The sequence below is a fragment of the Crinia signifera genome, chromosome 9, assembly GCF_055691185.1.
Source record: "Crinia signifera chromosome 9, ASM5569118v1, whole genome shotgun sequence".
In the NCBI taxonomy this organism is placed as follows: Eukaryota; Metazoa; Chordata; class Amphibia; order Anura; family Myobatrachidae; genus Crinia; species Crinia signifera.
Genome location: NC_139225.1, coordinates 11,419,915 through 11,443,082, shown reverse-complemented (window position 1 = coordinate 11,443,082; position 23,168 = coordinate 11,419,915). Strand labels below are relative to the sequence as shown.

The window sequence follows — 23,168 nt, the reverse complement described above, 5'->3', positions numbered from 1 at the left end:
TGCTCTCCGTACCTGCTGCCTCTTGTCATCTTAGCCATCCTTGCCATGCTTACATTCTGCCATTAGGCCTCCTTGCCTGTATCTCATGTAAAATTATCGGAGCAGGGCCCTCTTCCCTCCTGTCCTCACAGCCCTCTTCAGTTACAGCTGACTCATACTCAGCGACCGTCTAAGGGGGTCATTCAGACATGATCGTTACTATGAGTATTTGCACAGCGACTGATTTTTTATTTTTGTGCATGCATATGGATCATGCTGCGCATGCGTTAGGCCAAACAGAAACACAATTCATTAATTACTGTATTCGCAAACTGTTCACAAGTTGATTGACAGGAAGCCGCCATTTGTAGGTTTCACCCGCCTGTTTCCTGGGAGGAAACCTGGAAGATCCCTTTGCAGTTGAATCTGTGGTACATCCTCATCTAGCCCTATTAATAAGATTAAGTGAACCAGAGCTGTTGGACTTAATTTTATGCTAATCCCCTACTGTATTGTTCTATGTATTGTATTGCAGTTGAGAACAATAGGCCTTGGTGAGCCATGGCTCACCTTGGCTATCCAGAGATGGCTAGTTGAAGAAGGCTCCATCTGTAAGTAGCCAATAGACTACTATAAGCTAATGCTATCTGCATATGGCATTAACTAGTGTGCCTATGCTCTGGAAAACTTGATAAATCCGACGCAGAAAACTTTGGACTGTTTTGATATTGAAAATGGAGGGACCACCCTCGTCACATCATACTAAATCCCAAAGCACCTTAATCTTTATTATGTGCGCAATCATTTCTCAGTGTCACTCTCACTGCAGTCAGGTAGGTCTTGCTTGGACGGTTTGCTAGCCTTGTAAGTTGCAAATGCATCATCATTACTGTACAGGACACCCACAAAAACACATTGTTTCAAAATCTCCCTACCTCATATATGTTACTGCCCAACAAAACATTGTCTGGGGGCCCCATGTAGTGAAATTGATCATGGCTGCTATTACTAACAAGCTCTTATCCCATTAACCCATCCTTAATGATTTGGTGACCCATTGTATGAGTCACTGGTCACATATATGTGTATATATATATATATATATATATATATATACAGTCCAAGAGAACTGGCACTCCCGGGCTTAGGTGGAGCCTGGCGTAGCTTGCCCCGGTGCCTGCAGTTAGGAACCTTGCAGTCCCAATATACAAATACAGGAAAGAGGGCACTCGGGGACTCCAATTTGGTGAAAACAGTGGACTGATTTATTAAACAGTCATATGTGTCGTCAACGTTTCGGGGTCGCCCCCGTCGTCAGGACAGTAGCAGTGAATGACCATACAGCATGTGAGCAAACAATTTATAAGCTAGAGACATACTTACCCCCTCCTGCAGCAAACCCTCACAGTGCGACCGCCAGGCTTGGTTTCCGGGTGCGATCGCTTGCTGGTGACGTCACCGCTGCACACGGAGTAGTCAAACCTGGGCATCACAGCGGCTCCGTCCTGGGGTCACGTGGGGCAGGCTGTTGGAAGAGGCAGACAAGTGATGAGTGCCATGGTAACAGAAATAAACAAACATGATGTCAAATACTAAAAGCGAGTCACAGTGCGTGAAAACAGCATCCATGGGAACCACATACTTAGTAAGAGGACGCTAAACAAATTGTGAAGCAAAACAATATAAACAGTGAGAGGGATGTGAGCATGACATCAAGTGAATAATATAATACAATACATACAAATAAAATGTCAAAAATATAAAAACATGGATAACGGGAAGAGAGGGTAGTGTGGATACAAATACCCTATGCATCTGAGCAAAGTAAGAGAACAAGCTCAAACTTGGTGTGCTAACTATAGCAATCGTGGCACTAATCAAAGGTGTGCCTTACAAATGTGCTGCTCACATTGCTGAGTTTGCAATCAGGATAATGATTACCTTGTCTTCATGATGTCTATTACCCAGGTGGTGTCAATGACATTTTTCTTTGTGTAGTTTGAGACATCTGTGCATACTTTGCACAAGTCTGAGGACAGCACAAATTGTCTCCTTATGTAGTCCCCCCCCCCCCCACAATACTTTAGATTGTACTCAGGATCATGATTACCCAGTGTCATCTCATTCAGTTAACACGCAGTTGTAGTAAACATGTACTCAATACCCTATCCGATCACATGTTCCACATGGAGAACAAAAAGAACTCCAGGTCTCGTCGTCTAAACAAGGACGCAGTTGGGGGTGTAGATAGTTATTATGATCACAGTTCATCCTGAGACAATACCTACTATGTTAATACTGTAATGCATTCATGGCATGATTTTCACCTTCATTTAATTCGAGAAAAAAAAAATATTAATATGTATTAAGGCAGGAAACAGCTGCACATCAGTATTTCCAGTTATTCATTTACATTTGACACTACCATGTCAGTCTGCTGAAGAAAGCATGTGCTGTATCCATCATGCTTCCATTGTTGGGCCACTGGGACTATGTAAAAACCGGACCCGGACAAGACCCCGGACTGCCGCCGGACCGGACTTCAAAATCTGCAGTCTGGAGCTTGTAGTGTCCTTTCCTGGGGGTGTCTTGTCTGGGGGGATGTCTGTGATACTTTTCACCAGGGACATGGGGAAGGGGAGATTGAAGCCTCCCTGTGTGGTCTGGATCGTTCTGGTTTTTGCTACATAAACTCAGACCATACAGGGAGGATTTATTCTCCCTCTCCTCCTCCCCCTGGTGACAGCTGTCATGTGAAGCCCCCCCCTCCACATGCCCCCCCCCCCCCCATACAGGACACCCCCAGGATGGGACACCCCCCGGACCGGACACTACAAGCTCTGGACTACAGATTTTGATGTCCAGTGGTCAAGGGTCTTGTCTGGGTCCAGTTTTTACCCATACCCTTGGCCACCTACTAAGACAGGCCATCTATTGAACCACAGCCAATCATAGAGAGGTATTTAACCAGGAGAGTAGTTCAGCTTCAGGCAATTGGTTGTTAGAAAGCATTGAGTGCTAGTGATATCTCCTGCTTCTATATTGAAGCCATGTATTCTTACTACACATGCACTCCCCTGTGTCATCTTAGACTGTGTGATTTATTACACAAATGGGTAGCACTTGCTAAGGCACAGATGTCCCCCGCTTCAGCTTTCCACTTAAAGCAGCATGCTGTAGCCGGTTTGCGATGTGAGCATCACGGTATGCCGTGAGCATTTGTATCATACTGTAGCTGGGTCTCATTGCATTGAATAGGAGATGGGCGCAAGGGCCCAATGGCTACTTTTCCTATCGGAGCATGCATGTGCCTTGCCATGTGGCAATGTCCTTGCGTGGTACATATATGTCACAGCAAAAGTGTTGAAGCACACGTCTGTAGTATCTCAGATAACTTCACTATGGTTATTTCTGCTGACATAACCATTTACCCGGTAATACATTGTGTCACCACTGATACTGCTGAAAACCCAGTTGTGCAACAATGGCACTGCAGCCAAAGCGGTGGTTTGGGGGAGCCGGCACTGTGGGGGCAAATGGTCTCTGCATATTCCAATGGATCTTACCATCTGTGTGGAATGTGTTGAAAATGTCCCTACAAAACTGGCCGCTGCCTTGGAGGAGACAGATGCCAGAGGTCCAACTGGGTAGGGTATATCGCTACCACGAAGTTACAGATTCTGCGTAGCTTTTTATATACTGTATATATATATATATATAGAGAGAGAGAGAGAGTGAGTGAGTGAGTATGTAACCCTTGGCAATGAGCATGAATTTTTATTTGGCGGGAGTGCCCAAAATATTTAGTTACGCCACTTTGACATCGACTGTTATCACAAATAAACCTCTAAAAGGGCTTAAGGTCAAACTATCTGGCCTAAACTCTATTCCATTGGTGCCTATTGTTCTACTCTAATAGCAATGTCTACACCTTCAAGTAACCATTTGTACAGTCCTAGCAGCTCATCATTTGATTTATCATTGCTTATCTGTAATAGGGTAATGTAGAAGATAATCCATTCTACTATAAAGTGAATAATTGTAAGCTTTGATGAAAGCGAGTACTTTAGTTACGCAAATAGAATAGTCAGCAGCCAAGAACAGATGACAGTTTACATGATTGTATAACATAGTTACTTGTAAACTGCTAAATTCCATCCAAAAAAAAGCATGAACTGGAGTGCTTATACTGGACGCTGTTGCCATATCAACAACCACAATGTAGAATAATATAACGTTGACAGTTATGGGTTAGACTGCAGTGGGAAGGTCAAGGTTTGGCTGTGGGAAGGTAGGGTAGGGTTTAGGTTTATGCACCAAGAGGACTATAGTTAAGCTGTGGCAGGGGGAGGGTTTACAATTTTCTATAACATTTTATGAAAATATAAAATATAGATTAAAAATATACCAAATGCACCCATAGACAATAACCTAACTTTACGTTTTCACTCTTGGACCACCTACAAACATAGACCAAGGGCAAATGATGTTAGCTTTGCTAAACATATGGCATGTATGCTCTGCATTAACCATGCCTTGCCTTGTACTAGATCAATTTTATTTTCCAAAAAGTATGGTAACAATTGCTATGTCTGATACTCTTTAATTACATTATATGAAGGAGGTATTTGGCCGTGGAGTCTATGAAGTTGCATGTGCTGGACAAGTCAGAAGCAGTATTGTCTTCTACATGCTGGCTGATGTTCTCCACTGCAACTTTTGGTGACTCAAAAGAGATCCTGTGACTATTCCTCTTAATTTGTGGGAACACAAATAAGTCACATGGGGACAGGTTTCTACTGTATGGTGGATGACCATGTTGCGGGATGCATACTTTGAAAATAAATTCCACCATTGTCCTGGCCCTGTGCACATGTGCATTGTCATGATGAAGGTGGACACCGTGAGCCCAAGTTCTTGGTGCCTGAAAATGACTTCAAGCACTTAAATTAAATGACCAGTATTTTCCACAAAAGCATTCACCATCTGCTTGGCTATGCCTTGCTTATATCATAACTTCATTGGTGGTACACCAAGAACTAGGACTGAATGACAATTGTTTGTACTTAAGGTCATCAAACCTGGCCAGCATGTTACATCAACAAGTCTCTAAAGTTTCCTTTTATTGCACTTGTATCAGCTGATGGCACAGCGTGCTGAAACCTTACTCAGGACATCCTTTGCATATGGATCCCAGTGAGATGCATATCTGTTTATCTAACTGAGCCATGGCACCTTGACCTCCTCTTCAACTATGCCTGCATGACTGCAATATTGTCCTTGGTGATCTCAGATACAGGTTGTCCGTAGAGGTTCTCACCTTCCAGGGACCATATCTTGCTCCAAAATTCTGCAAACCACTGACACACAGTGGAGTCACACTGTTCCCAGCCAAAAATCCGTTTGCAGTTGGACAAAACTCTCACAGACTAATTTTGTAGGCGTAGAAGATCATGGGTCTCCAGTGGCCACTGTTGAGCTCCATAATGAGTTCACGAAGGAAGTGAATATGCTGCCCTCTTCGGTGTTCATTGCTGCTTACAGATGGAGCCCCTGTCATTGTTACAGGTTCTGTCAATTCTACCGCCAACCACCAGGACCCACCATCAGACGGAAGGGGCGCATGCGCACGTTACGCACACACGCCCCACTCCATCTAAGCCCTCCATCACCTCCGCCATAGATCCCCATAGCCCTTTTATCCCTGCCCATCTCCCTGAAGCTGAGACAGGCAGAGAAAGCGCTCCCCACTACCGCGTTGACGGGGACTCACGTGCATGTGAGACTCTCGTGTGTCCCCATCAGATGGAGCACCTCTCCGCCAGCTCTCGCCAGCTCAGGGAGTCTCGCGATTCCCTGCGCTGTCTAAGAGGCGCTCCATCTGTGTACAGATGTAGCGGGATTCATCTTTGCAGGTGATGGCGTCGCCATCGCCATCCCCTGCCCCGCCGCCATCTGTATGCCGGAAGGGGACGCGCACGCACGAGTTGGGCGCGCATCCCCTTCCGACGGTGCTGCCCTCGGTCGCCCGTTGCCCACACCGGGCGACCGCACCCCCCACAGTGGCCAGAGGTCCCCCCCAGCCCCCTCGAGCGGGAGGCGGACAGTATTGCGTCCGCCTCGCCGCCCGGATACTGAGACACGCGTGCGTGGGGGACGCACGCGCATCTCAGTCAGATAGAGGCGCCGTGTTGCTGGCGATCCGCCAGCAGCATGCTGCTGGCGGATCGCCAGCAACAACAAGGCCGGCTACATCTGTATATGGTTCTGTGCCTTGGCATTTCACAAGAACATTAGTCAGAGATTACAGTTCACAGCCAGACTGTCAGATTGCACACCTCTCATATTATTTGTACGTAAACATTATTATTATTATTGAAATGATTTGTATGCTTTTGTTAGAAAATTAAATTACTGGCCCTAGTAAACATTTTTAAAAACCTCTTAGTAGACAGGAATAAATGTGCTAGATCTGTGTTGTTGCTGAAGTTCCTACGTGTATATATCCATTACGTTCCCATAATGGTGTCTGTTAAACAAAGGTACAAGTTTTCATGCAAAGTTCCTATTTCAAGCAGTTTAGAACAGATGTGAACATTAAGCAAATTCATTACATTCTGTGCAAGAACAAACTGAGATGCCATGAAGCATGATAACTGCGAGCACCTTCCTGCTTATTTAACTTCTATGCGCTTTCCAACAGTGTCTGGGAGCCAGAATCAACACAATTTTGCTGTTTTTTTTTTTTTTCTCTGCTTTGTATGGTCTGTTCTTGTTAGTGCAATATGGATTTGTTTAGCTAAATCTGTCCAGCATGCTATCTGTTCTTTCATTTAGAGTAAGCAGGCGTTTATAAAGAAAAAACCTTTTTACAGGGGTGTCTTTTTTTATATTTTAAAGACAAAGCTTGTGGGATTGGGATTGGGACTGACTTGCTGCCAATTCGCAATCCTAGTACTAAGTAGTTAATTTATTTATAAGGCACCACAAAGTGTCTGCAGCGCCGTACATAGCAAACAAAAAAACAATTTACCAGGTAACGTACAGGGTGCATTGATAAAATACAGCATAAATAGGGGTATAGCTGGTAGAACTAAAATCAGCATCAGTTCTGAAGTAGGTGTCGAAATTGTCGAGGAGACTGAAGATGAAGTAGAGGAAGGGAAGAACAGGGCAGGAGCACTGGTGAGGTAAAGAGGTAGGGTGAGTACGTGAGCAAGGAGGGCCCTACACATAAGAGTTAACAGACCAAAAGGAGGTCGGTGGACGAACGAAAAACAATAGGATAAGTAGGAACGGATGGGAACAGATGGAGGGGTAGGGTAGGCAGGATTGGAGGAGCAAAAGAGGTTAGGAGGAGGAGGGATAGGCTAGTCGGAAGATCTAGTTCAAGAAATTATAATCCTATCCTTTATTGAACAACAGCGCATGTGTACAATAAATATGGAGTGAGCTGCCTACAAATTTACAGTATAGCGCAGTGCTAACCTTATTTATTTTACCAGCGCATGCGTACAGATCGTTGCGCGCATGCCTGAAAAAAAAACAAAATAGCAACAGAAGTATAGAAAATGTCTAATGGCAATCCCTTTGCAATCTGACGGACAGGAAGTTGCCGTATCGGGCTGGTAACCATCTATTTTTTGCGAATGGCAGGAAAAATCCAGGCGTGCCCAGGTGTTTTAAGCATAGGCCTAGACATCTTGAAATGTAGCATATCTGGCAGGCATCTGAGAGCAGTCAGCGGGCATCTGCGACGGCTAGTAGACATTGTTATTTTTTCCATTCTCCACCTGTACTATATTTTACTATAAAGAAGACGGACAGTTGGGAAAACAATGAGATCAGTAACAACAACTACTTGAATTTGGTTCTTACTTTGGCCAGAAATATTTTCGCTTATTAGATAGTGTTCTTTTTATTCCTTATGGATATGCTCTGACCCAGTGAGTATTTGAGTTTAATCAGAACTAACATTCATACAGCTGACAATTCAAATGTAGAAACAGTTCCAGGATAATTTAAAACACAAAAGTAATAAAGAAATATTATGTCCACAAATGACAACTGTGGTGTTACACGGGGGAGAATATTTAATTCAGTTGCACTAAGGATAAATAGGATTCATTATACAAGGGCAACAAAACAGTCCTCTGGGCCCTTATTCAGATCTGATCGCAGTACAAATTTGTTCTCAAAATGGGCAAAACCATGTGCACTGCAGGTGGGGCAGATGTAACATGTATAGAGAGAGTTAGATTTGTGTGAGTTGTTTTGTTTCTGTGCAGGGTAAATACTGGCTGCATTATTTTTACACTGCAATTTAGATTTCAGTTTCAACACACCCCACCCAAATGTAACGGTCTCTGCGAATGCATCTGCCCCACCTGCAGTGCACATGGTTTTGCCCATTTTGAGAACAAATTTGTACTGCGATCAGATCTGAATAAGGGCACTGGTTCGGCCAACTTCCACAACAACTTTACGCTAATGTCAAAACATCACTGTACACTGAGATGCCCACTGGCTGAGGCACGGTTCCACTGCAGCATGAGTTAAGATGCGCCATCATTGCACCAACAGTTGCAAGATTGAAATTTACACCTGTGGTACGTGCAATTTTGCCTCTTGTGTCATTGCTTCTGTGTCTTCAGAGGTAATTGCGGTCAGAGATACACCCACGTCCAGCTAGTGTCCCTGTCACCACAAAGGAAATGCCCACACATCGCCGAAAAGGGGGCATGGGGATGTCCATAAAATTCTAGGCATTCCTCTTCATCCGCCCCCTGCTCGCCCCCTCCTCGAGCGGAGGCAGAATCGTGCATATGCAAACCCCAAACGTCGGGGAAGTCAACCTCTTTATCGCTGTCCACGTCATTTATTGGTTAGATCCCTTAGTAATGTATGTGGTTGGTGATCATAGGTGACCACCAGACAAAATCAACCTTTAAATAGATGAGGGGGGGGCACTAAACCAGAGGCGTAACTCTGTGAGGCAATGGAGTCATCTGCCACTGGGCTCCTGCACCTAAAGGGGAACCTCTCCTCCCCTGCAAGTTTGAAACAGTTAATTTAAAGCCATTGACTTTTGCTTCTGTGACTGACTCTCCCTCCTAGCAGGACCACAGACCTCATACTTTCTTTATTTTAAACATAATATACATACACACACATATTGGTATGGGTGCCGGAAGGGGTCCTGACAGTCGGGATCATGACCATCATTTACCCGATGTCGGGATCCCGACTGTTAAAACACCAACAGATGGGTTCCTGATGGCCACTGGCTATTCTCCCTTGTGGGGGTCCACGACCCCCATAGAGGGAGAATGGAATAGGTGGCGAGGGTAGCAAGCCCGGAAGGGGCTTTGTTGCGCTCGCCAAGCTGTCTGAGTCCGGCCAGCTGGGATCCCGACATCGGGCTAATGACTGTCGGGATCCCGACTGTCTGAACCCTATACCACACCCATTGGTATATTCCAGGGCTGGGCAATAGCGGCCCTCCAGATGTTGATGAACTACACATACCAGAATGCCTTGCATCAGTTTCAGCATGGCCACATAGCAAAACTAATGCAAAGCATCCTGGGATGTGTAGTTCATCAACAGCTGGAGGGCCACTATTGCCCAGCCCTGGTATATTCGGTAGTATATACTGTACAACTTAAAGGTATCTTCTGAAAAAATGTAAGGTACTATTTTTGTGGATACTACATAAAAAAAATATTGTTTGAATGTAACCAGCACCAAAGCGGGGAAAAACAGGCTCATCACCATGAGAGTAAGAAAAGCCTGAATGATGAATTGGTCCATTGTCTTTAGTTCTGAATTTTGCATAAATGTACTGTAGCTTATATTTGCAGTATGTTTTTTCTTCATGTGTATAGTAGTTCATATCGGTCAGTGAGGGAGTTCAGGGTTTTGCTTGTTTCTAAAATGATTATTCTAGAAGTACAATAAAAAATTCTCATTTCTACTTGCTTTAATTTCTTTGATGAATATGTACTCACTGTTGCATGCATTCTCAGAACTATTCATTTATGCAATTCTTTGTTTGTAAATATATCCTGTTAAGTCATAGTTTTCTGAACTAATAAAATAGTTGATTTTGGGTGCATGATATAATTATGTTTCCTTTCCCTGGCAGCTGTGTTCACTACTCTTGTGAGGATACTGACTGTCAGGAGTTAAAGATTGAAAATGCTATTCTGAACTGCACAAATGGCCACTACAATGAAGGACAGTGTGAGGTGACGTGTCACACTGGATACAGTCTCAAAGTACATAGGAACAATGACATCTGGAAAACCCAGGTTTGTAACGCAATGACATATGGCACATATTTATTATTAGATTTTATCAGAGACATTACATTTATTAAATTACATTAAGTGTACCTACAGTATATATTATTTTATGTCTATGTACTAAGCCGTTGGGAGGTATTCAATGGATTTTGCAGGCGGGATTCAATGTCCCGCCCACCGAGCGCTGAGAAGAGGGCGTGGCCGCCAGAAGTAGCCAGAAATTGTCGAGTACAGCCGGGAGCTTGTCAATTCCCGGTCGTTCTCGGCAGAACGTGCCTGACTGCTTGTTCAATGCTGTCAAGGAAGACATCATTGAATAAGGCCCCGCCTCCATTTTCCCGTCAGGAATGGCGATGAGAAATTGAATATCCCCCATAGAGAGAGAGATACAGTTATCAGAGGTATCATTCCAGCCAATCAACTCCTAGCTGCTATGTTACAGGCTGAGTTCGAAAATTAGACCCGAAAAAAAGGGAAAAGTGTCGCTGTGAACCGATAAATGATAATACAATTGGTACTTGTGTATTATCACGGCGCCCCCAATATTGATCGCACAATGTTCTTTATCGCATCGCATGCCATACACCCAATGCACTGCAATGCCATGAGATTTTAGCCCCCTATTCGATTAAAAATTGTATAAGCACCCTAATTGGTGCTTTTAAGCACCCACTCTAATGGGTGCTTACAATGTTAAATGCACCCCCACGCCACCCCCCACTATAAACATGAACCCGAAGCGTGGCGAGCGCAGCGAGCCCGTGAGGGGCGGCGGTACGCGTCCTACGACCTTTTCATACCCCCACTATGCACGTCGGCGTGGAGTTGACTTTATAAAGTGTGGCAAGTGCAGCGAGCCACCGAGCCCGAAGCGTGGCGAGCACAGCGAGCCCCGCGAGGGGACGCGTATAGTTATGCGTGTCCCCTCGCGGGGCTCGGAGACACACACATTTCGGAGACACACAGGTCTCCTTTTTCAAGCTGGGTATGACTACATACTCTCATACCCAGCTTGAAAAAGGAGACCTGTGTGTCTCCGAAACGTGTTGCTGACCCTGAAAAAAAGGACACACTTTGATTGATTCTGCACAGTGCAATCCTCCCATTGGTTTGCACTGCACCTGGACACTTGGACACTTTATTGGGACCGCACTTTCCTGCACTTGCACTTTCCTGCACCTGCACTTTATTTGGGGAACTCATCAAGGAACCAAGCCTTCTGCGGTGGTGCCGCAGACACTTCTCCTGAAGTATAGCCCACCGCAGCACCGGTCTATGGTGAGATAAATTTATTGACCCCCGACTATATGAAAATTGGCGATCCCACTTTGATGTCCACAAGGATTATCTGTTTGTATATTGTGTTGTATATTTTGTGACATATACATGTCTGCATGTTTTATTCCAATAAACCCCTATTCAGCTTATGGTGGTTTACATGAAGTCTTTTTGAGAGAGTTGCGCCTGGCTACAACAAATTTTGTTTGTTTCCAGAGTATTACGATGCTCTGGCCAATGTGCTTCTGGTAAAGTTTGGGTCCAAACATTCCTGTGGATATTTCTTTGACTTATGCCACCTACATAAACATTGCTTCATCCTAAGAACTCCCCTAATGACAATGTTTTACCATGATTGGGCAGTACGGATGGTGTTATGGTTAGCATTACTGCCTCACAGCACTAAGGTCATGGGTTCTATTCCCACCATGTGTTATATATATGGGGCAGTACGGATGGTGTAATGGTTAGCATTACTGCCTCACAGTATATACAGAGCAGTACGGACGGTGTAATGGTTAGCATTACTGCCTCACAGCGCTGAGGTCATGGGTTCTATCCCCACCATGTGTTATATATACGGGGCAGTACGGACGGTGTAATGGTTAGCATTACAGCTTCACAGTACTGAGGTCATGTGTTCTATCCCCACCATGTGTTCTATATACGGGGCAGTACGGATGGTGTAATGGTTAGCATTACTGTCTCACAGCACTGAGGTCATGGGTTCTATCCCCACAATGTGTTATATATACGGGGCAGTACGGACGGTGTAATGGTTAGCATTACTGTCTCACAGCACTGAGGTCATGGGTTCTATCCCCACCATGTGTTATATATACGGGGCAGTACGGGTGGTGTAATGGTAGCATTACTGCCTCACAGCGCTGAGGTCATGGGTTCTATCCCCACCATGTGTTATATATACGGGGCAGCACGGATGGTGTAATAGTTAGCATTACTGCCTCACAGCACTGAGGTCATGGGTTCTATCCCCACCATGTGTTATATATACGGGGCAGTACGGATGGTGTAATGGTTACATTACTGCCTCACAGCGCTGAGGTCATGGGTTCTATCCCCACCATGTGTTATATATACAGGGCAGTACGGATGGTGTAATGGTTAGCATTACTGCCTCACAGCACTGAGTTATGGGTTTGATTCCCACCATGGCTCTAACGGTGCGGAGTTTGTATATTCTCCCAGTACTTGCGTGGGTTTCCTCCAGGTACTCCGGTTTCCTCCCACAATTCAAAAATATACTGGTAGGCTAATTGGCTCCTAACAATTTAACCCTAGAATGTCTGTGTGTGCGTGTACATGTGGTAGGGAATATAGATTGTAAGCTCCACTGGGGCAGGGACTGATGTGAATGTTCAACTATACTCTGTAAAGCGCTGCAGAATATGTGTGCGCTATATAAATAACTGTTAATAAATAAATGAAGTTTGGTGAGAATTCCATGTAATGCAATGAGAAGTAGCAGTTTGGTGAGCATGATTTTGATTGTGTGAATGGTGTAGGCAGTGTTAGGTTGAAAGGATATGTATAGTAAAGATGTGTAATAAGTACTGTTTTTACCTTGAAGTTGTTCAATGTTTTCAACGTTTTTTTAACTGTTCTTTTAAGAGTAATCGCTACTTTGTCATTTCTGATTTGTATTTCTACCTACACAACTGCCATGAGACTAAAATGCAGAGATACAGATGGAGCCGGCTCCATCCTTGCAGGGGGTGGCGATTCTATCGCCATCCCCCGCCAGCGGCCGGCTACCGCCAGGAGTGCACGCACGAGACGCTCACAGGTCCTGTGGCAACAGAGCTTGCGTCCCACACCGTCGCAACCGGTCCCCCTCGCCACCCCAACACCCCCCCCCCCCCCCCCCCCGAACTGGGCAGTATCTCCCTGAAGCGGAGACGCTGCCCAGCCGCCGTGTGTCTATCGCCGGCTCACGCCAGAGAGGAGTCTCTGGCAAGCGCCGGGCAAAGATAAAGCCGGCTCCATCTGTATAGCAGGGCTGATTAGGAGAAGGTACAGCTGGGGTCACATGACCACCTAATCAAGGACATAAATTAGCCTGTGCTAGATAAACACTAGGCCAAATATCCTCCCATAAATTAAGCCTCACTGAACAACTTAAAAACAGCCAAAACAAAGACTGGGATGGAGAGAGAGCTTTTTATATACAGTATGTGTCGCACAGACAAGACAAATCTTGGTCATTTCTTAAAGAATGTATTGTTAAATTCCTCTGAAATAAAAATGTTATAAAGTTATGTTTGGATTGAATATATGGCTCATTATGCGAGGGGTAGGAGTATATCAACTCAATTGTAAGACGCCTGACAAATCTTCTCCTAAAAAACACTGTAAATACTCTCCCTCTGTATCTGTAATCCGCCTTCCCTGTGAGGATTAGGTGACTCGTGTATGCAGGGCATTCGTGGAATGCTGTTTGGATTGGTGGGATTGGCGGAATTCTTGTGCAGCCACAATTGCCTTTAAACACAATGTGACTTTTGACTGCTTTTGTTTGGAAATGTTGTGGGTGACACAGCTTGTAATAAGCGGCAACTGTCCCTTTCACCCTCCACTTGGTATGTCTGTATTTTTGAAATGGTTAGTGTGTAAATTCTGTTTGTGGTTGCGGATGTTTGCTAGGACTTCAATTGAAATGGAATTGGAATGGACGAGTGCATGTGTGTGCGTGGGGTTATCTACGATCATTCCCAGAGTTATCATTCGTCTACACAGGCATAGGAAGAAAAAAAATCTCAACTCCAGTTTATGGACCATTGAAAAATGAAGGGTGATTGCAAGGATTCAGTACTGAATCCCGGCGGTCGGGATCCCGGCGTTCAGAATCCCGACGCCGGAATCCCGACAGCCGAAATGCTGACAAGGGGGGGACGTGGATCACCCCCCTTGCGGGCTCGCTGCGCTTGCCACGCAGCAGGCCCGGTGCCTCGCTACGCTCGGCACACTAATTTATTCTCCCTCCAAGGGTGTCATGGACACCCACAGAGGGAGAATGTGTCGGGATTTCGGCGGTCGGGATTTTGGTGTCGGGATTCTGAACGCCGGGATCCCGACCGCCGGGATTTTAACTGCATCCCGATTGCAACATGATTGAGAGATGTAGGCAAATGTGAAGTGTTTTGCTCAGTTATACTGTAGGTTTACGAGAAAGAATCTCCGATAAAGACATCAGTCAGCATTTTACCCAATGAGTTTTCAGGACTCTGGTTAGTCCTGAGACAGAATTCCCATTTATTGACAGTTTTGCCTTGGCTGTGTAACTGCAGGGTCAGAGTGATCTGGCTGTCTGAGAGGTGAATACACATGGTGAGATTTGGCTATGTATGATTTTGACTGTACGATTTTCCCTGAAGCCCAGGACCATACAATACAGTATTTAGTTGAGATTTTGACCATGGACAATTTTAACTATACTAAAACACTAGACTGTATACAGTATACCGGTAATCAGAATAGGCTTCCCGGCACAGTCTATTTTTCCTTGCAATGCTGATCCCATGGGATCGAGCATCGGCATTGCAAGCTGTTTGTGCTTTGCAGATGTGCATGCGCTGGGTGTGTGCACCCACGGCGAATAAACTGTTCGCTGGGTGCAGGTACACTTCTTTGCGGGCAGACAGGGGGGGGGAGCATGGGGCGGCGGGTTGGGCTATTAGCATATCGGAATGGCCAGCGTTTCATGGGCGTTCCATGTCAGGTGTCCGCCCACTCCCCCCCCGAGTAAACACGCATATATAAGGTTGCTGAGAGCAACCTTACATGCGTGCACCTTCCACATCTTTTCGATGGTCGGCGAAAGATGTGGGGCGGTCCCAGTGGCATGCGAATGGATGTTTATGTAAAACATCCATTCGCAGCCATTATGAACGTACGCAACTTGCAAACGGTGGGCCAGCGTATCACCAATCGCAAGGCGGGATCTGGTTCACTCGCAAGGATGCAAATTTGCATCCGAAATAAAGAACCAGAATAACCCCCCATGTGTATGCACATTAAATAGGTGTAGAGCAAGGGAAGTCAGGATATGGTAGTCAATGCCAATTTCGGGGTTACTTCAGTTATATTTCAGTCCCTTGTGCACATCCAGAGCATAAATATTAAGAAACAGTTCCGGGATAAGGAAGATTAGCATGTCCCAAGAACGCACACTATACCTTTGTAAGCAGTAGGGTACTTCTCCAGGAACTACAGAAACTGGACAAAGGTCCAGTCAGGTTAGTGTCCTGAGTCCCGGGTTGTTGCTCATTGAACCCTGTCTACATGCTGGATTGATGACTTTGATAACAGGCAAAGGAGAAAGAAACTCGCCCACCAAATAGATGGCTAAGATTTTTCAAATAGATTTTTGCCAAAACCACAAACCTTTGTAGAACAAGAGAGAGGCTTTTCTACATGAGCAGTGGACATAAAAATCTTTTATTGCAAATCATAATATAGTTAGTGAAGTATTACATGACTATTTAAATGAGATAATGGGTGGAGTAAGCAAAATTGAATCTATTGAAAGTGTAAGCTCTACATTGGTAGTAGGTTGAACTTTGATTTAACTTTTATACTTTTGCTCTGTGTGCCTCTTCAGTTTTCCCTACTCACACACATATATAGACACACCGCTAGTTTGGGGAGTCTTTTACGATCATATAGGAAGAGTGTACGTTAAGGCTGTGATGAAACATGGCAATGAATGAAATTCTGGTTTGCCAGATTTAAAAAAAAAAAAGACGTGGAGAACCCTTGCATATCTAGAATATAACTTGAACATTGAGAATGAACATGTTAGGATTTTGCAGAGTAAAGGATTTACTCACAGTATGAACTTTTAAATGTACAGTACACTACGCACTTGCACAGGGCTTAGTGTACTTTGTCAGTTCTTTTGATGGATGACCATAAAGATCTCTTGGAGATTTTTGGGACTGTACAGTTCCTGAAGTGATGGCTAAAAGAACATTTAAAATGTGAACTTGATGAAAATTTAAACCACTTAATGGTAAAAACTATATTTGAGTTGGAATATAAAAGAGGATAATTCATGGTCATCTGCTCATTTGAATCAAACCTCGGGAGCAAACGTCCTAGAAGGGAGGGCCGTTGGTGGGCAGGGCGAGGTAGCAGGGGAACGTCCAGCATTTTATGGGCATCCCCGTAAAATGCTGCCCGTTCCCCTGGGAATGGAGGCATGTCGTTGCCGGAGGGGGGGGCGGACAGCTGACATCACATGACGTCAGTGTCCGCCCCGAATTCGGCCATCTCCAGCCAAGATGAAAGTCAGTTCAGACTGACTTTTATCTGCAAACGAGGAAGAAACGGGGATGGTCATTCACAACTGAGTGATTTTTCGACCGAGCGGCCGCATGCAAAGTCTTGTGTTCGCATACACCTCCCCTAACATCCTAGCAAGGGAAGAGGGGGGCGGTGCTTACCTGTTCATGAACAAATCTCAATCAGACCCTATGTTTCACTTATTTATAGCCATGTGCACATTCCTTGGCAGACTTCTAGATATTTGGGCCGGTATTCAATTATCCCTGAAGAAACATGGAGGGGGAAATTTACTAAAGGAAATTTGTAAAAAAAAATAGGTGTGTTTGTATCCAGAAATACACTTATTTTTGACATTTACTATCCATGGTCCGAATGTTGACATTGTAAATGGTAACAGAGTCTCAAAGTTGATATTTATTTATTAACAATTTCTTATATAGCGCACACATATTCCGCAGCGCTTTACAGAGAATATTTGAGCATTCACATCAGTCCCTGCCCCAGTGGAGCTTACAATCTATATTCCCTACCACATGTACACGCACACAGACATTCTAGGGTTAATTTTGTTAGAAACCAAATAACCTTCCAGTAAATTTTTGAATTGTGGGAGGAGACTGGAGTACCCAGAGGAAACCGACGCTAGTACGGGGAGAATGGGTTGGGATCATTTGGTCTATTGCATTATGGTCGAAAGTCATTAGGTCGAATCCATTAGGTCGACATGCTAAAAGGTCGACATGACTCTAGGTCGACATGGGAAAAGGTCGACATGATTCTAGGTCGAAAGGTCATTAGTTCGACAGGTCATTAGTTCGACAAGGTCATTAGTTCGACATTGTCTATGTCGACATTCACAAGGTCGACATGGGGTTTTTCACAGTTTTTTTACCTGAATGTCAACACAGTCGACATGGACACAGTTTAAAGTGCACTGCATCCCCTCGCATCGCTCGCTGCGCTCGCGATGCGTCGGGCACGGTGCCTCGCTACGTTCGGCACACTATTTTATTCTCCCACCACGCCCTAGTGGATGGTAGGGCATGAAATACCGCCTGTCGGCACATGTTGGCTCAAAAAACAGTGAAAAACTCCATGTCGACCTTGTGAATGTCGACATAGACAATGTCGAACTAATGACCTTGTCGAACTAATGACCTGTCGAACTAATGACCTTTCGAACTAGAATCATGTCGACCTTTTCCCATGTCGACCTAGAGTCATGTCGACCTTTTAGCATGTCGACCTAATGGATTCGACCTAATGACTGTCGACCATAATGCAGTAGACCAAATGACCGCATCCCGGGGAGAATATACAAACTCCACACAGTTAGAGTCATGGTGTGAATGGAACCCATGACCTCAGTGCTGTGAGGCAGTAATGTAACCATTACACCGTCCGTACTGCCCTGTATATATAACACATGGTGGGAATAGAACCCATGACCTCAGCGCTGTGAGGCAGTAGTGCTAACCATTACACCATCCGTACTTCCCCGATATTTGAAATCATTCACATCATTCAACATGCCAACATTGGCCGTGTCCATGATAATCCTTACCACCGTCTACCCCTAACTGCAACCTAAAATAAAGCAAAAAAATATAGTACTACTTGCACTCCAATTAGATTGCAGCTTAGTGCAAATGTGGCAAGAATACAAAACAGGAATTCAGAACCATTTGACAGTATGGTGCCAATTTTGTGAATGTTGACAATATGACTGGTGTAAGTAATGCCTATATCAGTTCTTCAGCAATTTATTTTAGTTGGTTGTGTTTTTAAACAGAAGACCTTGGAACTAGGAATTTAACCACATACATTCACAGTCCAGATCCAGGATGGGAGCCACAAAGACATTCCACAGAGACCTCCTAGTGACTGTGGCTAGTGGATGGGCCTATTATGTTACACTATTGTAAAGTATTTACATACTTGGAATAAATACATGTCTGCCTTCAATATAAGGCCGCTACGGACCAAATTGTCAGACTATAGATTACATGGATTGGTTTGTGTTGTATCAACATTCGAATGAATGAACGAAAAAAAAAAAAACAACAGCAAAAAAAAAAAATTTCAGTAACACGATATACCGCTCCTTTAGAAAAGATCTATTTTGAGAAAACGAAGTTTAGTTCATTTATAAACTACGTTTTAATATGCAGTTTTCAAAACACTGTATAAGATGGACTTTTGAGATGAGAACATGAAATCTAAAACCGCATCTGAATTGTGGTTCTTTCAAAAAAAAAAAAAAACACATGTGGTTTACACCAAACCATGTGGTCACATCTGGATTAATTTGCCATTCCACCAGGCAATTTTTTAAAGTAAAGTAAGAGTAAAGAGTAAAATTCTTTAGATATCCAACTCTTATTTCACTACAAGTACCAACATGCACAAAGAGCCCATACTGGACACCGTAGGACTACAAAAAAAAAAAAAAAAAAGAACATAGCTGCATAGTTATCCCAATCTGCATTTTTAATGTGGATGTTATAGATATGTTTTGTGTCGTTTCTCCTAGCAAAGATCTGAAAACCATGTGATAGCGTAAAATTATCATAATATTTTTGGCCCGTGCGTGTGTGTGGCCAACGGCCGGTAAATATACAGTATCACTGATGCCAAGAGAAAGGGAGAAAGTTGGGTTTATTTACTAAGATGGGAGCATTATTGAAGATGGGATGGGGCCCATAGCAACCAATACGAATGAATCTGTTATCTTCTAGAAGGTCCTAAATAAATAAGTAATTTGATTGGTTCTTATGGGCAAAATCCCATGTTCAATAGAACTCCCATCTTAGGCCATTTACCCCAGGGACTCCATCCCCCCAAAAATAGCAAATTAGAAGTCGATAGGAGACTATAAGGCAGTGATGGCAGTAACCTTGGCACTCCAGCTGTTGTTGAATTACACATCCCAGCCTGTCCTACATTATTTTTAGCATGGCCAAATCGCAAAATTGTAGCAGAGCATGCTGGGATGTGTAGTTCAACAACATCTGGAGTGTCAAGGTTAGCCATCACTGCTATAAGGTAATGACAACTTGTGTAACGCATACCCTCCAACTGTACCGATTTAGCCGGTACGGTACCGTTTTTTAATAGTCTGTACCGGCTAAATCTAACTGTACCGGATGTACCGTTTTTCGGTATCCAGCTCCTCCGACTCTGGGAGTTGTAGTTTTATAGTTGTAGTTTCACAATTCATCTCCCAAGGTGCCCTGCAGGGGGACTCAGCAGGCCCACCTCCCCCTGCTCACACACACACATGGTGGAGATGCAGGGAATGACAGACACTGCCTGATTAGTGAGGGAATGCCAGCCCCCCCACTACCGAAGCGGCACATGGCCAGAGGGCCGGGGACTGATGCTGAGCTGAACTGCTGGGGAAGGTAGGCAGTAGCACAGCATCAGCATGTGTGGGGGTGGGGCTGTATTTTTATATGTGTTAAACTCCATTTTCTAGAGTGGTGGGAGTCCTCATTCGTAAAGGGTGTGTGACCATGCCCACTTTAATTGTGGTCACGCCTACTTCACACATGGCCACACCCCCTTCCCGAATGTGTAACGATTTCTGCCCTTCAGATGTTGGAGGGTATGATAACTATCAACTCAACAGCTTCTATGGGAGCTGTGGGTACTGTTGGAAGTAGAAGGAAAAGCGGCCGATATTGTTCTCTCCATAGCACATCCAGATGCTACTGAATATTTGCTGGAATCCCCCAAAATGAGTGTGCCTGGCAATTATCCCCCAAATATTTCATTATAATTAGGCACCACGGACACACAAAAAGATAATTGGCCTTAATTACAGTTTTATGTACAGTAAATGTTTGTGCTATGTAAAAATGCCATCAGTGCAATGGAAACAAAACATGCAATACAAAGTACATTTCATTTTGCTGGTATATTTCACTAGCAGACTCTTGCACTTGCAGATTTAGGTCAGAAACATGAATCTGCCTGTGCTATTGTATATTAATATATAACGTGTTAGAGCACAGTACAAATTATTTATTTCAAGGGAATATATAATATATGGAATAGTGAAATAGAAATGATAAAAAAAAATCATGTCAAACCAAGAAATAAATATATATATATTTTGGTAAATAGTATATAAGTGGATATATACTGTACCTCTGATCACCTAGGACCACTCATTTTCTGTTCCATATAAGGGGAAGTGAATACTGGGGCCAAATGTAATAGGGTGAGAGTTTCAGAAAGTGAGAGATTTTGGGAGAGTTTTCCCTTTTTTTTAAAGTGGCAATCATTGATAATGCAAAACCAGGTTGATTTTGCCATGTCATTTATTGCTGCTTTAAAAAAAATGGGAAAACTCTCCCAAAATCGTCATGACCTTCTTTACTGTATTGGCAAAGCCAACAAAAGTCAGGTCTACAACTCTCTCCCCAATACACCGTAATAGTCGGCCAGACAACCAAACCCCAGTCACCCTCCCCGGTAAGGAGGGCCAGTGTATACAATGTATTGGGCAAAGGGCGAACCTTAAAACAACAGCGCAATAGCCACTGTGACTGCCGTTCTTTGCTGTAGAAGAAAGGTATTTTTGAAATGAAAATAGAGGCGCTATTAAATAAGAGGTTAGTACTCCCCTGAAGCTTCTGGAAACTCCCGATAAGGGTCCCCTTGGTACGGTTATGTATTGAAAATATGAAATGAGAAAGAAAAAAGAGAGAGAGCCAAGCTCCTCGTGTAATCCTGTCTGATAATAGGGATCACACTTTTATATAAACAGCAATATGGTTGGTTTATATATCAATTCATTTGTTGGGGTGTTACCCCCTAACAATCTCACTCACACAAGTGATAATATATATCGCATATCACAATATCCAAATTCCGTATTGGTTCAGAAGATGATATGAGCTGGGGTTTCCCCCTCTGCTATGTACTCACAACAGAATAGATGTTATAGCGCATGTATCATGGTCTTTCACTCATGGCTTCTTCTTAATCCCAAGAAATAATTTCTGGATTCTTGTAATAATAAACAAGTATCCTTTATTAAAACATACAGTTTTAAAAGCACATATGAGACTGTTGCTGTGTGGAACCGGTTGGGACTGGATGGAGTGATGTTAAAGATATAAGTGGAACAAATCTTACCGGGGCCCCCTGTTTGATTGTCCACCTCCAATCCACGTCCTTTTCCGTTCCACCAGCCGTATTGTCTCCTTAGGTATAGTCAAAGGGAACTGCACCAACGCGTTTCGAACCTCCGTGGTTCTTTTTCAAGGTGTACTTGTCCCCTCTGACTTCCGGATATATATAGTGGTTGGATAGTCATTCCATGTGTCCATCATTAAGTCTTAATTGCGCTTATGTATTTGTGTAACATTTCCGTACAGAATACACTCTCCGTTATAGTGTATACATGTTACTGTCACTGGGTCTGCGTATCGACGCGTCACTTCCGGTGACGCGGCCGTGACTTCCTCCTTTCTCCTGTGTTCTCTGCAATATGTTCCTATTGCTGGTTTGGTCGCGTCGCGTCACTTCCGGTATTTCCGTCTGTAGTAGTCTTCCTCCTTGCGTTCCAGCGGCTTTCACACTTCCTTGTTTTGCGTTCCAGCAGATTTCTCCCGTTCTATATGTGTTTCAATTGGCGATCACATAGTCCGTTTTTTATGTCAATTGCTGGGTTAATCTTTATGCCTATAGGGTATTTGATACTGATTAGCAATTTCAAGGAATAATTATAAGAACTTAAAGTGATAGTTTACGTCTTAATGTGATCAGCAGCAAAATATTTTTAGCAGCTCAATTTTAGCATAGGAGAATTTATAATATAGCCGTAAAAAGGCTTTCTTATAGAGCAGCAAAAGAAATTTTAGCAGCATAAATGAAGACTAAGCAGACTACACCGATTTGTTAAAAAGATGTATAAAGATACTCCTATATATAAGATTATCTGTTTAAAAAAGTAATTCATGTATTGAGCAGCTAGATATGTGGAACTATTATATTGTATAGATAAATAAAACCATCACCATACTTAAAAGATTTAAAAAAGAATTAAAAAAGAAGCTAAAAAAGGGTATAAAAGAGCAAAAGTATAATAAAGGAGTTATATACAACTGTGACACCCTGGCCCCTCATGGTCTGAACCAAGACTTTGAACTCAAGTGGTTCTTATAGGAAGTTGTTGGTATATAAGGATCTAGCCACCCCAGCATCAATCTCTTTTTATAAATCCTTTATTATACTTTTGCTCTTTTATACCCTTTTTTAGCTTCTTTTTTAATTCTTTTTTAAATC

The 23,168-nt window shown here is 43.6% G+C and overlaps 1 protein-coding gene across 2 annotated transcripts in view; it reads left to right on the top strand.

The window, feature by feature from the left end:
• PAPPA (pappalysin 1) overlaps window positions 1–23,168 on the top strand; it is a 308,026-nt gene that overhangs the window by 238,921 nt on the left and 45,937 nt on the right. For both annotated transcript variants that reach the window (XM_083161035.1, XM_083161036.1), the window contains exon 14: window positions 10,127–10,292. In XM_083161035.1, the coding sequence (XP_083017161.1) occupies window positions 10,127–10,292 (166 nt within the window). The remainder of the gene's footprint in view (window positions 1–10,126; window positions 10,293–23,168) is intronic.